Raw genomic sequence first — 16,050 nt, forward strand, 5'->3', positions numbered from 1 at the left:
TTTTAAACTCAAGGCCAGGGGGAAAGACCTGGCCTGCCACATCAGTTTGTGGCCCGCGAAAACCTGTGTCAAAATGTGTCAATAAAATACTTTATTTTATTTCCTTTTTTTTTTTTTTTTTTTACAAAATATATTCGTACTTTCCATGACAAAAAAATGCATATCTTTTAAAGGTTACTATTATATTTTAATGCCAAATATTATATTATAATATAATATACTGTGTCAAAAAATGATTCATGTAAAGATAAAAAATAAACAGTTAAATATCTGCTTGTCAACTTAACTTGTGATTTCAAAGCAAGTTAATATATAAGTTGTACATAAGAAAAAATGAAATAATCATCGGAAATTGTGTAATAATATAATGAGGTGCTTATACATTCATATTGATACTGTCAAATTATTTATATATTTTGTAACCAGATGCTTCATACTTGAATTTCGATTAATCAGGATTAATCACAGCATACTATTATCTGGTTGCAGAATTTTCATCAGTTAAAGAAGCCATTAATGCAATGTGGCCATAAATGACAACGAGCTAGATTAAAATCGAGGTTGACCCCGGACAAATGAAAAAAAAAATTACACTATTACACAATAACAAAAATATCCATCCATACATTTAATAGTGTCACAGGTAAGCTATAGAGCCAGGGGACAATAAATAGTTGATAAACTATTTATTTTAATACATATGGCAGAACACAATATATCAATATTCCATCCATCCATTTCCTACCGCTTGTCCCTTGTACTCGTTTTATTGTAGTCACGTTTGTATGTATTTGAGTTTATAATATATTTGTGTAAAACTGGGATAGGCTGCAGCCGTAGAAAATGGATGGGATGGATGGATATTAATAATTCATCTTTAATTTATGACCACGCATGTATACGAAATAATGTGTAGTGTTTTTAGACACATTTTTGCAAAACCAATTAAAAGTGACGCCTTATCGCTGCAGCCTTGATGGGCTTCCATGTTTGTAATCTAGAAAAGTCAGCCACATCCTCGCCGGGCCGCGCACAGGAAGTCCAACAATATGCGAAAAACGGATCCCGGGCTATCAGAGGCCGAGTGTTTCCTGAATGTGTCTGTATTGAGGATGTCGATAAAATAATCAGCAGCGTGCAGCGAGCTCCTAAGGAAGCGGCCGGTCGGAGTGAGACAGGAAAACATTCAACAGCTTCTGAGGCCAGATTTACTCCTTGCAGCTTCCGTAGGGGAACGGACAAAAAAAAAAACATGCAGTTCATTCAACGCTGCATGAAGTCAAATATATATACACACAGTTTAAACCCCGGCCGAGTCATACCAAAGACTATAAAAATGGGACCCATTACCTCCCTGCTTGGCACTCAGCATCAAGGGTTGGAATTGGGGGTTAAATCACCAAAAATGATTCCCGGGCGCAGCCACCGCTTCTGCTCACTGCTCCCCTCACCTCCCAGGGGCTGATCAAGGGTGATGGATCAAATGCAGAGAATAATTTCCCCACAACTAGTGTGTGTGTGACATGTACTTTAACTTTAACTGTTTAACAAACACACACACACTTACGCACACACACACACACACACACACACACACACACACACACACACACACACACACACACACACACACACACACACACACACACACACACACACACACACATTCTGGTATTTGTAGCATTCTTAAGACCTCCGAAAAATGCCTGCCTGTTTCTAATTGGTTTATAATCTTCATTATTTACTGCAAGTAATTACAGTATGTCTCCATACACCATCCATCCATCCATTTTTCTACTGCTTATTTCCTTCGGGGCGCGGGGGGTGCTGGAGCGTATCTCAGCTGCATTCGGCGGGGTACAGCCTAAACATTTTTTTTCGTATTAATTGTGGCCAAAGGAGGCGCATTTCAATTTTTTACACACACTTGTTATTTCATATGTTGACTCGAGGGGGAGCAATTTAAAAACCGACACACAGTCCATTTGAAAAATCACTCCTTTTTGGGACCTCCCTAATTTTGATAGATTTCACCACCAGTGGTGCAAATGAGTCATTCTCTATCAAATGCAGTGGTTTTCCGTATTGGGACCACGATTTCGGTTCTATCTTGTTCACCGGTCCTCATATGGAAGCTACTTTTCCTTGATAATATCTCTATAAGTGTAGAAATACAAGAACACACACACAGGCACGCACACGCATTGTATTTGTAGCTTTCTTGAGACTTCCGAAAAATGCCTCCCTCTTTGGGACCACCCTTTCCAGATATATAAAAATGTGTATTTACAACATTAAACATTTTACATACTATGCAAATATAAAAAAGTAAGCTTTTAGTGAATTATTTCGGGGGAGGCATTTTTTTTGTTGTTGTTTCTAATTGGCTTATAATCTTCATTATTTACTTCAAGTAATTACAGTATGTCTCTATACACCATATCCATCCATTTTATACTGCTTATTTCCTTCGGGTCGCGGGGGGTGCTGGAGGGTATCTCAGCTGCTTTCGGGCGGAAGGCGGGGTACAGCCTAAACATATTTATTTTATTTATTTTCTATTGATTGTTGCCAAAGGGGGCGCATTTCAATTTTTTACACACACTTGTTATTTCATATGTTGACTCGAGGGGGAGCACTTTAAAAACCGACACACAGTCCATTTGAAAAATCACTCCTTTTTGGGACCTCCCTAATTTTGATAGATTTCACCACCAGGGGTGCAAATGAGACATTCTCTATCAAATGCAGTGGTTTTCCGTATTGGGACCACGATTTCGGTCCTATCTTGTTCACTGGTCCTCATATGGAAGCTACTTTTCCTTGATAATATCTCTAGAAGTGTAGAAATACAAGAACACACACACATACACATACACACACACACACACACAACCACACACACACACACACACACACACACACACACACACACACACACACACACACACACACACACACACACACACACACACACAGTTCTCTGATGTTTCCAGAACAATAGAAACCAGGAAGACGAGTCAAGGTTACCACATAACATAACACATCCCCACACAAAAACACATCATCAGCACAAAGGCAGCCTGATAACTCTCATATTCGTCACTATAAAGATTGTAACGCATGGGCTCAGATTCACACACCTTCAATCAATCAATCAATGTTTACTTATATAGCCCTAAATCACTAGTGTCTCAAAGGGCTGCACAAACCACCACGACATCCTCGGTAGGAAAACTCACACCCAGTGGGACATTGGTGACAATAATGACCCAGTGGGACGTCGGTGACAATGATGACTATGAGAACCTTAGAGAGGAGGAAAGCAATGGATGTCGAGCGGATCTAACATGATACTGTGAAAGTTCAATCCACAATGGATACAACACAGTCGCGAGAGTCCAGTCCAAAGAGGATCCAAGACACAGCAGCGAGAGTCCCGTTCACAGCGGAGCCAGCAGGAAACCATCCCAAGCGTAGGCGGACCAGCAGCGCAGAGATGTCCCCAGCCGATACACAGGCGAGCAGTACATGGCCACCGGATCGGACCGGACCCCCTCCACACGGGAGAGTGGGACATAGAAGAAAAAGAAAAGAAACGGCAGATCAACTGGTCTAAAAAGGAGGTCTATTTAAAGGCTAGAGTATACAAATGAGTTTTAAGGTGAGACTTAAATGCTTCTACTGAGGTGGCATCGCGAACTGTTACCGGGAGGGCATTCCAGAGTACTGGAGCCCGAACGGAAAATGCTCTATAGCCCGCAGACTTTTTTTGGGCTTTGGGAATCACTAATAAGCCGGAGTCCTTTGAACGCAGATTTCTTGCCGGGACATATGGTACAATACAATCGGCAAGATAAGATGGAGCTAGACCGTGTAGTATTTTATACGTAAGTAGTAAAACCTTAAAGTCACATCTTAAGTGCACAGGAAGCCAGTGCAGGTGAGCCAGTACAGGCGTAATGTGATCAAACTTTCTTGTTCTTGTCAAAAGTCTAGCAGCCGCATTTTGTACCAACTGTAATCTTTTAATAATAGACATGGGGAGACCCGAAAATAATACGTTACAGTAGTCGAGGCGAGACGTAACAAACGCATGGATAATGATCTCAGCGTCTTTAGTGGACAGAATGGAGCGAATTTTAGCGATATTACGGAGATGAAAGAAGGCCGTTTTAGTAACGCTTTTAATGTGTGCCTCAAAGGAGAGAGTTGGGTCGAAGATAACACCCAGATTCTTTACCGTGTCGCCTTGTTTAATTGTTTGGTTGTCAAATGTTAGAGTTGTATTATTAAATAGAGTTCGGTGTCTAGCAGGACCGATAATCAGCATTTCCGTTTTTTTGGCGTTGAGTTGCAAAAAGTTAGCGGACATCCATTGTTTAATTTCATTAAGACACGCCTCCAGCTGACTACAATCCGGCGTGTTGGTCAGCTTTAGGGGCATGTAGAGTTGGGTGTCATCAGCATAACAGTGAAAGCTAATACCGTATTTGCGTATGATGTCACCTAGCGGCAGCATGTAGATGCTGAAGAGTGCAGGGCCAAGGACCGAACCCTGGGGAACTCCACACGTTACCTTAACGTAGTCCGAGGTCACATTGTTATGGGAGACACACTGCATCCTATCAGTAAGATAAGAGTTAAACCAAGACAGGGCTAAGTCTGACATACCAATTCGTGTTTTGATACGTTCTAATAAAATATTATGATCGACGGTATCGAAAGCAGCGCTAAGATCGAGGAGCAGCAACATAGATGACGCATCAGAATCCATCGTTAGCAATAGATCATTAGTCATTTTTGCGAGGGCTGTCTCCGTGGAGTGATTTGCCCTGAAACCGGATTGAAAGGTTTCACATAGATTGTTAGACGCTAAGTGTTCATTTAACTGCTCCGCAACAATTTTTTCAAGGATTTTTGAAATAAAGGGAAGGTGAGACACCGGTCGGTAGTTGAATTGCTCTGATGCACATATGCAAAACTACACTCAACAAAAGCCTCAAAAACTATATATTTAGCCTTCTTGTGGGCAGCCCTCGTTAGGGTGGGGTTATTGCATCAAATTCCGTCTCAATTTTGAAAAATCCCCTGGAAGATGTGTTCATATTTCAACTGAGTACAAGCAAACGTGAATGTGTCCATGCAGATTTTAGTGATGCCATCTATATTAAGTCCATTCATTTCCCCAAAATATACAATCGAACTTCTGACTGATTGTAACTGTAGTGTGTGCAAGTGCACTATTCGCATTTAGCCAAAACGGCACTCTCCATGTATGAACTTGAGAAGTTATGACTACTGCATGGTCAGTCAGGTTGCAATAAGAACGCAATTAAACAAAAAAAAAAGCAATTTCCAAAAGTGTTTTGTCTCCACATGACAACCACAAATCATGCACAACAGTACCAGGTTTTTTTTTACTTTTTTGATCTTGGTACCCAACTTTTTCACTAAAGAGTGGTCCAGGGCCCACTCAAAAATGTAACACTGATTTAATAATCTTGCTCTTGATATTAATCATATTCAATAATTATATCAATCAATCAATGTTTACTTATATAGCCCTAAATCACTAGTGTCTCAATATCTAACCTAATTCCAGTATAAAGGGCTAAAACCTTGTCAAATGATATGAAAGCATGTGTTAACCACAAAGATTATTATCAAGGTCAGGCTGATAAAAATAAAAAAAATAATCAAATATATGCAGTGCTAAAATAAATACATTCTAACTAAATCAATAACAAATAAAATATGTTTCTTAACCAAACTGTTAATAAAAATAAAATGTAAATGAAAACACAGCTACACTACTTTAGTTATATTTTTGGCGCTTAAGAATTTCTCTATGACTTTAGCTCCGGACTTCTTCTGTTTGTTTGATATCTTCATTACTGCCGCACGTGGTGGAAAAGTGTATTACAACTCGGTAATTGAGTGATATCTTTGGCAACCCTCTAGCAATAACAATATGTTACGTGTGAGAAACACTGCACTCGACTTTGTGCATATTGAAATTATTTGTGCAATATACTGTAGACGAAACCACATGTACTTGCTGCGTTTTCTGCATATTATATTTACTAAGGTTTATCTCAATAAACATCATGCATGTCATTACATTCCAGGAGTTTAATTCAGACTAAGAAAATGCTCAGGAAATGTTTGCAATTAATTTTTCGATTAGAGTGCAAGCCAGTACAATTTTTCATGGAACAAAGTATAATATAATTGTAATGATAGTACACGGTAATATTGAGCCTTTTTGTCAAATTTTACGACATACTAAATTTTGAGTACACTGTAAAAAAAAAAAAAAAGAACATGATTTCACAGCATTTAACAATATTTTAACAGATGACGAGAAATGACCCTTAAACTTCATAGGAACTAACTGTGATATCACAGCACTGTAACCGTTATCCTCTGTAATATCACAACACATTACGGTAAGTTCAGACGGTTTTGTCTCCTCAGGGGTCCCGTAGACCAGGGGTTCTCAAATGGGGGTACGCGTACCCCTGGGGGTACTTGAAGGTATGCCAAGGGGTATGTGAGATTTTTAAAAAATATTGTAAAAATAGCAACAATTCAAAATCCTTTTTAAATATATTTACATTCAACAAAATATGAATGTAAGTTCATAAACTGTGAAAAAAAAATGCAACAATGCAATATTCAGTGTTGACAGCTAGATTTTTTTGTGGACATGTTCCATTAATATTGATGTTAAAGATTTCTTTTTTTGTGAAGAAATGTTTAGAATTAAGTTCATGAATCCAGATGGATCTCTAATACAATCCCCAAAGAGGGCACTTTGGTTGATGATTACTTCTATGTGTAGAAATCTTTATTTATAATTGAATCACTTGTTTATTTTTCAACAAGTTTTTAGTTATTTTTACATCTTTTTTTCCAAATAGTTCAAGAAAGACAACTACAAATGAGCAATATTTTGCACTGTTATACAATTTAATAAATCAAAAACTGATGACATAGTGCTGTATTTTACTTCTTTCTCTCTTTTTTTCAACCAAAAATGATTTGCACTGATTAGGGGGTACTTGAATTAAAAAAATGTTCACAGGGGGTATATCACTGAAAAAAGGTTGAGAACCACTGCCATAGACTGTTGCACACTCCTGTACAGTAGGTGGCGCTATGTTTTAAAAGCAGTGCGCAAAAAACAATACAATAAAAATGTAACTGTTTATAGCGATGAGGTGGCCGCTTGTCCAAGGTGTAACCCTGCCATCCTTCCGCCCGAGTCTAGTAGGGATAGGCACCAGCCCCTTCCCCCCTCAACCTTGTCCCGCGATCCCAAGAAGGACAAACGGTAAAAAATGGATAAATGGATAGTTGTAATTTTATTATGCTTAACTAATAAATTACAACTGAGTTACAGCATTTAATTGTAACATAGTTCACAATTTTTAATGGAACACTTGGAATAAATTAACCTTTGAAAGATACTGAGAGGTACCATGGTACAATTATTTTTTATTTATTTATTGACTTTAAGCACCTGTGATGAGGTGGCGACTTGTCCAGGGTGTACGCCGCCTTCTGCCCAAATGCAGCTGAGATAGGCTCCAGCGACCCCCCACGACCCCGAACGGGACAAGCGGTAGAAAATGGATGGATGGACTTTGAGCACCCCGAGAGGGACAAGCGGTAGAAAATGAATAGATGGATAGTTGTCATTTTATTGTGCTTAACTAATAAATTACAACTAAGTTACAGCATTTATTTGTAACATAGTTCACACTTTTTAATGGAACTTTTGAAATGAATAAACTTTCCAAAGACACTTAGAGGCACCATGTTACAATTATTTGTATATTATTTATTGACTTTAAGCACGGGTGGAAGAGGGGTTAGTGCGTCTGCCTCACAATACGAAGGTCCTGAGGAGTCAGGGTTAAATCCCGGGCTCGGGATCTTTCTGTGTGGAGTTTGCATGTCCTCCCTGTGAATGCGTGGGTTCCCTCCGGGTACTCCGGCTTCCTCCCACTTCCAAAGACATGCACCTGGGGATAGGTTGATTGGCAACACTAAATTGGCCCTAGTGTGTGAATATGAGTGTGAATGTTGTCTGTCTATCTCTGTTGGCCCTGCAATGAGATAGCGACTTGTCCAGGGTATACGCCGACTTCCGCTCAATTGTAGCTGAGATAGGCACCAGCGCCCCCCGCGATCCCAAAGGGGAATAAGCGGTAGAAAATGGATCGATGGATGGACTTTAAGCACCCAGAGAGGGACAAGCGGTAGAAAATGAATAGATGGATAGTTGTCATTTTATTGTGCCGAACTAATAAATTACAACTGAGTTACAGCATTTAATTGTAACATATCGTTCACATTTTTTAATGGAACTCAATTGGAATAAATTAACTTTTCAAAGACACTGAGAGGCACCATTTTACAATTATTTGTATTTTATTTATTGACTTTAAGCACCCTGAGAGGGACAAACGGTAGAAAATGGATAGATGGATAGTTGTCATTTTATTGTGCTTAACTAATACAGCATTTATTTCTAACATAGTTCACACTTTTTAATGGAACTCTTGGAATGAATAAACTTTCCAAAGACACTGAGAGGCACCAAGTTACAATTATTTGTGTTTTATTTATTGACTTTAAGCACCCCGAGAGGGACAAGCGGTAGAAAATGGATAGATGGATAGTTGTCATTTTATTGTGCTTAACTAATAAATTACAACTGAGTTACAGCATTTATTTGTAACATAGTTCACACTTTTTAATGGAACTCTAAGAATAAATCAACTTTCCAAAGATACTTAGAGACACCATGTCACAATTATTTTTATTTTATCTATTGACTTTAAGCACCCCGTGAGGGACAAGCAGTAGAAAATTAATAGATGGATAGTTGTCATTTTATTGTGCTTATTAACTAATAAATTACAACTGAGTTACAGCATTTAATTGTAACGTAGTTCACATTTAATTAACTTTTTAAAGACACTGAGAGGCACCATGTTATAATTATTTGTATTGTATTTATTGACTTAAAGCACCCGAGAGGGACAAGCGGTAGAAAATGGATAGTCATTTTATTGTGCTTAACTAATAAATTACAACTGAGTTACAGCATTTCATTACAACGTAGTTCACACTTTTTAATGGAACTTTTGGAATACATTAACTTTTGAAAGATACTGATCGGCACCATGTTCCAATTATTCTTATTTTATTTATTGACTTTAATTTAATTGACCCCCCCCCCCCCCCCCCCTCGCCCCTCCGCACTCCCATAAGAGACAAGCGGTAAAAAAATGGATGGATGGATGGACTTTAAGAGAACTTTTTTGTCAGAAAAAAGTGATCATATTATTACATACTGTGCAGAGTATTCAATATATTTAACTAATTAAAATCCATCCATCCATCCATCCATTTTCTACCGCTTATTCCCTTTCGGGGTCGCGGGGGGTGCTGGCGCCTAGCTCAGCTACAATCGGGCGGAAGGCGGGGTACACCCTGGACAAGTCGCCACCTCATCGCAGGGCCAACACAGATAGACAGACAACATTCACACTCACATTCACACACTAGGGCCAATTTAGTGTTGCCAATCAACCTATCCCCAGGTGCATGTCTTTGGAAGTGGGAGGAAGCCAGAGTACCCGGAGGAACCCACGCAGTCACGGGGAGAACATGCAAACTCCACACAGAAAGATCAAGAGCCCGGGATTGAACCCTGACTACTCAGGACCTTCATATTGTGAGGCAGACGCACTAACCCCTCTGCCACCGTGAAGCCCTAATTAAAATCCAATTGAAATTAAAAAAATTAAAATCCAAAAATTAAAATGTGAACAAATTAGACGTATTATTATTAATTATTTGTATTTGATTAACTCACCGAGTGCGTCGTGCCTTAGCAAGGCCTGGGCGTACTCCCCCACGGCGCGGTGGTGCTGCTGGGGGTGGAAGGGGTACACGGCCCCGGCGAAGGCCCCGGCAGAGGACACGTAGGAGGCCGTCAGGGCGGCCGCAGCCTGCTGGGTCAGCGCCGGGTGGATCGGCGTGGGTTCGTACACAGGCGTCCGGTACGGGGAGATGAAAGTTGTGAAGGAAGAGTTGGGCGAGGGAAGGAGCGGAGTGTTGGAGGAGCATGACGAAGATGAAGAAGTGTTCTTTCCCAGAATGTCCTCGATGTAGAAGGGAGTCGGGTGGGCTTGCTGGAGGGGAGTCGGCGCGTAAAGAGGGGCGCTCATGGTGGCGGCCTTCCCTCAATCTTGACAAAGTCTCACCTTCTCCAGCATTAAAAAAAAACAAAAAACCTAAAAAAAAATTCAGGACGTAGTTTGGGGGACTTCCTAGACGACTTGATCCAACTGTTGGGACTTCTTGCTATCTGTGTTGCAGGCGCAGGAGGGAGGAGATAAATGGAGGGGGCCACTTCCGGCAGGTGACTGTAAACGTTTCTGATTGGCTAAGGCAGTGTTTTTCAACCTTTTTTTGAGCCAAGGCACATTTTTTTCATTGAAAAAAAATCCTGAGGCACACCAAAAGCAGAAATAATTAAAAAAACGAAATTAAGTAGCCGATATTGACAATAAAAAGTGTTTATTATTATTTATTTTTTATTTTTTTTTACCATGAATTGATTAACGTGAACCCCGAGTTAAACAAGTTGAAAAACGTATTCGGGTGTATTCGTATTCATTTAGTGTTCAATTGTACGGAATATGTATTGAACTGTGCAATCTACTAATAAAAGTATCAATCAATCAATCCAGTGGTTCTCAAATGGGGGTACGCGTACCCCTGGGGGTACTTGAAGGTATGCCAAAGGGTACGTGAGATTTTAGAAAAATATTCTAAAAATAGCAACAATTCAAAAATCCTCTATAAATATATTTATTGAATAATACTTCAACATAAAATGAATGTAAGTTCATAAACTTTGAAAAGAAATGCAACAATGCAATATTCAGTGTTGACAGCTAGTTTTTTTGTGGACATGTTCCATAAATATTGATGTTAAAGATTTATTTTTTTGTGAAGAAATGTTTAGAATTAAGTTCATGAATCCAGATGGATCTATATTACAATCCCCAAAGAGCGCACTTTAAGTTGATGATTACTTCTATGTGTAGAAATCTTTATTCATAATTAAATCACTTGTTTATTTTTCAACAAGTTTTCAATTATTTTTATAACTTTTTTTCCAAATAGTTCAAGAAAGACCACTACAAATGAGCAATATTTTGCACTGTTATACAATTTAATAAATCAGAAACTGATGACATAGTGCTGTATTTGACTTCTTTATAAGTTGATTGGCAACACTAAATTGGCCCTAGTGTGTGAATGTGAGTGTGAATGTTGCCTGTCTATCTGTGTTGGCCCAGCGATGAGGTGGCGACTTGTCCAGAGTGTACCCCGCCTTCCGCCCGATTGTAGCTGAGATAGGCACCAGCGCCCCCCGCGACCCCTAAAGTGAATAAGCGGTAGAAAATGCATGGATGAATGGATCTCTTTTTTTCAACCAAAAATGATTTGCTCTGATTAGGGGGTACTTGAATTAAAAACATGTTCACAGGGGGTACATCACTGAAAAAAGGTTGAGAACCACTGAATCAATCAATTAATCAATGGATACGAATTTAAACCACAACCAAGCATGCGTCACTATAGCTCTTGTCTCAAAGTAGGTGTACTGTCACTACCTGTCAAATCACCCCCTGACTTATTTGGAGGTTTTTGGTGTTTTCCTGTGTGTAGCGTTTTAGTTCTTTTCTCGCGCTCCAATTTGGGTGTTTTTTTTTTCCCTGTTCAGTTCATATTTTCCTGTGGCAGTTTCATGTCTTCCCTTGAGTGCTATTCTCCACAGTTTGATTGATTAATAGAAACGTTTATTAGTAGATTGCACAGTACAGTGCATATTCCGTACAATTGACCACTAAATGGTAACACCCCAATACGTTTTTCAACTTGTTTAAGTCGGGGTCCACGTTAATCAATTCATGATAACAATAACCTCCAAACATACTGAAATTCCACGACATAGTGAATTTGCAAACAGCTAAAATTATATACACAAAGCAAACTATAACCTGCTACCCAAGAATATACAACAATTCTTCTCCAAAAAAAAAAAAGAGCAGAAATATAATCTGAGAGAAAAATGTAATTTAAACATTTTTATGTACGTACAACACTTAAGACCTTCAGTATATCTGTATGTGGAATTAAATAGGGAATAAATTAAGCAAAGCAATCAAAAAATGTACTAATATGATCCACTTCAAGAAACTCTTCAAATTTAAAGTGTTTACAAAGTACAAAGAAGAAGAACCAGCATATAACCAGCTACCCAGGAATATACAACAATTATTCTAAAAAAAAAGAGGAGAAATATAATCTTAGACAAAAATGTAATTTAAAACATTTGTACGCATGTACAACACTTATGACTTTCAGTATATCTGTTTGTGGAATTAAATTACGGAATGGATTGAGCAAAGCAATCAAACAATGTAAAAATATGATCCACTTCAAGAAATTCTTCAAACTTAAAGTGTTTACATAGTACAAAGAAGAAGAACCATGATAAATATGCTGAATTTATCCCATCCATCCATTAATTTTGAAAATAATCTTACTCATCTCACCATATGTAATGTAACTTACTTCACCGACTATTATTTATGTATTTATTTATTTTTATTGTGATTATTTATGGAGTATATTGTGAATAAATTGAGAACGGGAAGTGAAAAAAAGTTTTAGCAACTGCAATGTAAAGTAAAAGGGGTAGGATTAAATAAGCTCTGCTTCTTCCTACTCCTTTTCCAACATGTTGAAAAGAGAAACTGGAAATTGTGATGTATCATGTTGTATTCTTGAAGTTTGAAACAAACTCAAACTCAAACTCACCTGCTTTGTTTTCGGACGCTTTCTTTCATTATGGGGACATTGTTGATTGTCATGTCATGTATGGATGTACTTTGTGGACGCTGTCTGCTCCACACACTGTAAGTCTTTGCTGTCGTCCAGCATTTTGTGTTTTGTTTACTTTGCAGCCAGTTCAGTTGTAATTTCGTTTTGCATAGCCATGCCTTACAATGCCTTTTTCTTAGCGGCACTCGCCTTTTGTTTATTTTTGGTTTAAGCATAAGATACCTTAGTACCTGCACACTACTTTCCACTATCTTCTGCATATTGTGATCACAAAGGACATCTACAAAGCAATTAGCTACCTACTGCCACCTCCTGATATGGAAGAGTATAACATGGTTACTCTGCCAAGCTTTGGGCAGTACAGACACTCAACAATGGCACATTATATACGGATTATAATTACTTGTGTGCAAAAAATATTTTTAACCCAATTAGGTGAAATTACATAATCTCCCACAGAACACCAGACTGTATTTATCGGCACACTAGTGTGCCGCAGCACAGTGGTTGAAAAACACTGTGCTAAGGCAACAACGCACACAACAAATCCAAACATCCTATCGAATCCTAACATGATGTCTTTCTTGATGTATATTTCCACAAATGGTTGTTGTATTGCTGTAATACACTGTTGATATTTCCATGACTGTACAAAGTCAGGGCATGATGACAAATGCCACACACACACATCTGTAAGTCCTACGTTCATTCAACTAATTTTTCCCCTCTCTCTTTCTCTCTTAAGTTGTCTGTACTTTTGCATTCTTGTCTGTTTCATGAAATATTTTTTTTTATATTGATATTATTTTGATTTTGTATGTACTTTGTCATACTTGAATCATTATGGTACTTTTTCGTCACTTAGAATAGTGTATTTCGTACACTAATGCAGTGTTTTTAAACCATTTCTGAGCAAAGGCACATTTTTTTCATGGAAAAATCCCGAGCCACACAGCCAGTAGAAATAATTGAAAAATGAAACTCAGTAGTTTTGACAATTAAAAAGTCGTTCTTGCAATTGTTGGATATGAATTCAAACCATAACCAAACATGGGTCACTATATTGTCTCAAAGTAGGTGTACTGTCATGACCTGTCACATCACACCATGACTTATTTGGAGGTTTTTGGCATTTTCCTGTGTGTAGTGTTTTAGTTTTTGTCTTGTGCTCCTATTTTGGTGGCTTTTCCTGTTTTCTTTTCCTGCTTTGTTTTTGCAATCAAGACAATTCAAGTTATGGAGACGCTATCCCTCTTTGTGTGAACATTATTGATTGTCATGTACGGATAAACTTTGTGGACGCCGTCTCTGCTCCACATGCAGCAAGTCTTTGCTGTCGTCCAGCATTCAGTTTTTGTTTACTTTGCAGCCAGTTCAGTTTTAAAATTTTTTTGCATAGCCATCTCTAAGTTTCAATGCCTTTTCTTAGAGGCAATCGCCTTTTGTTTATTTTTGGTTTAAGCTTTACATACCGTTTTACGTACACGCTGCCTCCCGCATATTGTGATCACGACAAACCATGTTTCCGACATCTACAAAGCATTTAACTACATGTTGCCACCTACTGATATGGTTACTCTGCCGAGCTGTAGACAGCACAGACAGTCAACAACGGCACATTATTTGTAGATTATAATTACTGGTTTGCAAAAATTTTTTGAACCCAATTCTGTGAAATTACGTCATCTCCCACAGCACACCAGACTGTATTTCACGTTGAAAAACACTGCACTAATGTGTATATTGAATGCCATTGGTTCTTTGTTTTATTTTTGCAAAAAATATATATCTATTTTTATATTACTCTTTTATATCTTTGGTATGAACACGATTATGTAAACTCCAAGTTACAGCTTTTTTGCTTTTTGTTGTTGCTATTTTTGTATTACAACATGTTATTATTGATCATGTTGTACTGCATTGTAATCTTTTGTTTTGTAATTGTGTGATGTTTTTTGCCTGGACCCCAGGAAGAATAGTCTCCACTCCGGTGTAGACTAATGAGGATCCTCAATAAACTAAACTAAACTAAATAATGAAAAATGGTTTGTGGTTTGAGACTTTGTAAGACAAAACTATACATCCTAATTGTTGTGGGGGCCACATTTCTAGAAGGTGATTTCTCCCATCACTGTTAGTCTTATTGTGTATGTTACAGAGAATCAGCAGTGTCCTGTGCAGTAGACATTTGATTCTGGTTTATCTATTAGTGCCAGACTTACAGGAACTGTTAAGGCCACAATTCCTGGTGGTCGCTGAGAGGCAGGGGTTGGGTTCCAAGTGTAAAACTACCCCCTCACTCTGAAGTGTATTTAAAAGTTTACAGAAAAATATAGCATAAATGATAAAAAATGAAGTGTTACTGCAGAAAATGAATAGTGTATGAAAAGCGTGTAAACAGCATAAACTGCTGAATTTCCCCCAGGGATCAATAAAGTACTTTCTATTTTATTTTCTTCTATAAATGAAAAATACGGCATCCAACCTGGCCTCTCTCATGTTTCCTATCCCCTCAATTTGATACAGATGAATGCACGTCCTCAAATATATATATATATATATATATATATATATATATATATATATATATATATATATATATATATATATATATATATATATATGTATATATAGAAATGTATATATACAAATATATATATATGTATATATACAAATGTATGTATAAATATATATATATATATATATATATATATATATATATATATATATATATATATATATATATATATATATATATATATATATATATATTTAACAGTTGTATTCAAAGTCCAGTTAATCACACGAGTTAAGTCCAAAAGTATAGCACATATGCAGTTGCATGCAGTACATTTCTGTGTATACATTGCAGCAGGAACACATTCATTTAGACCATGGGTGTCAAACTCTGGCCCGCGGGCCAAATTTGGCCCGCCGTGTAATTTCAAATTAAGATTACAGCTGGCCCGCCGGTATTATACAGGGGCGGTGCCGCTGTGACAACGCATTTGCCAACCATCACGATTTACCTGAGAGACTCTTGAATGTCACTGCCCCTCCCGAAAATCTCCTGGGGCAACAATTCTTCCGAATTTCTCCCAATTTCCA

At 38.0% G+C, this 16,050-nt stretch overlaps 1 protein-coding gene across 1 annotated transcript in view; it reads right to left on the reverse strand.

Moving 5' to 3' along the window:
- hhex (hematopoietically expressed homeobox) overlaps window positions 1-10,418 on the reverse strand; it is a 20,954-nt gene extending 10,536 nt beyond the window's left edge. The window contains exon 1 of the mRNA XM_061908723.1: window positions 9,896-10,418. Within this exon, the coding sequence (XP_061764707.1) occupies window positions 9,896-10,250 (355 nt within the window). The 5' untranslated portion in view covers window positions 10,251-10,418. The remainder of the gene's footprint in view (window positions 1-9,895) is intronic.
- Window positions 10,419-16,050: the final 5,632 nt, after the last annotated feature.

The sequence above is a fragment of the Nerophis ophidion genome, linkage group LG08 (assembly GCF_033978795.1).
Source record: "Nerophis ophidion isolate RoL-2023_Sa linkage group LG08, RoL_Noph_v1.0, whole genome shotgun sequence".
Lineage (NCBI taxonomy): Eukaryota > Metazoa > Chordata > Actinopteri > Syngnathiformes > Syngnathidae > Nerophis > Nerophis ophidion.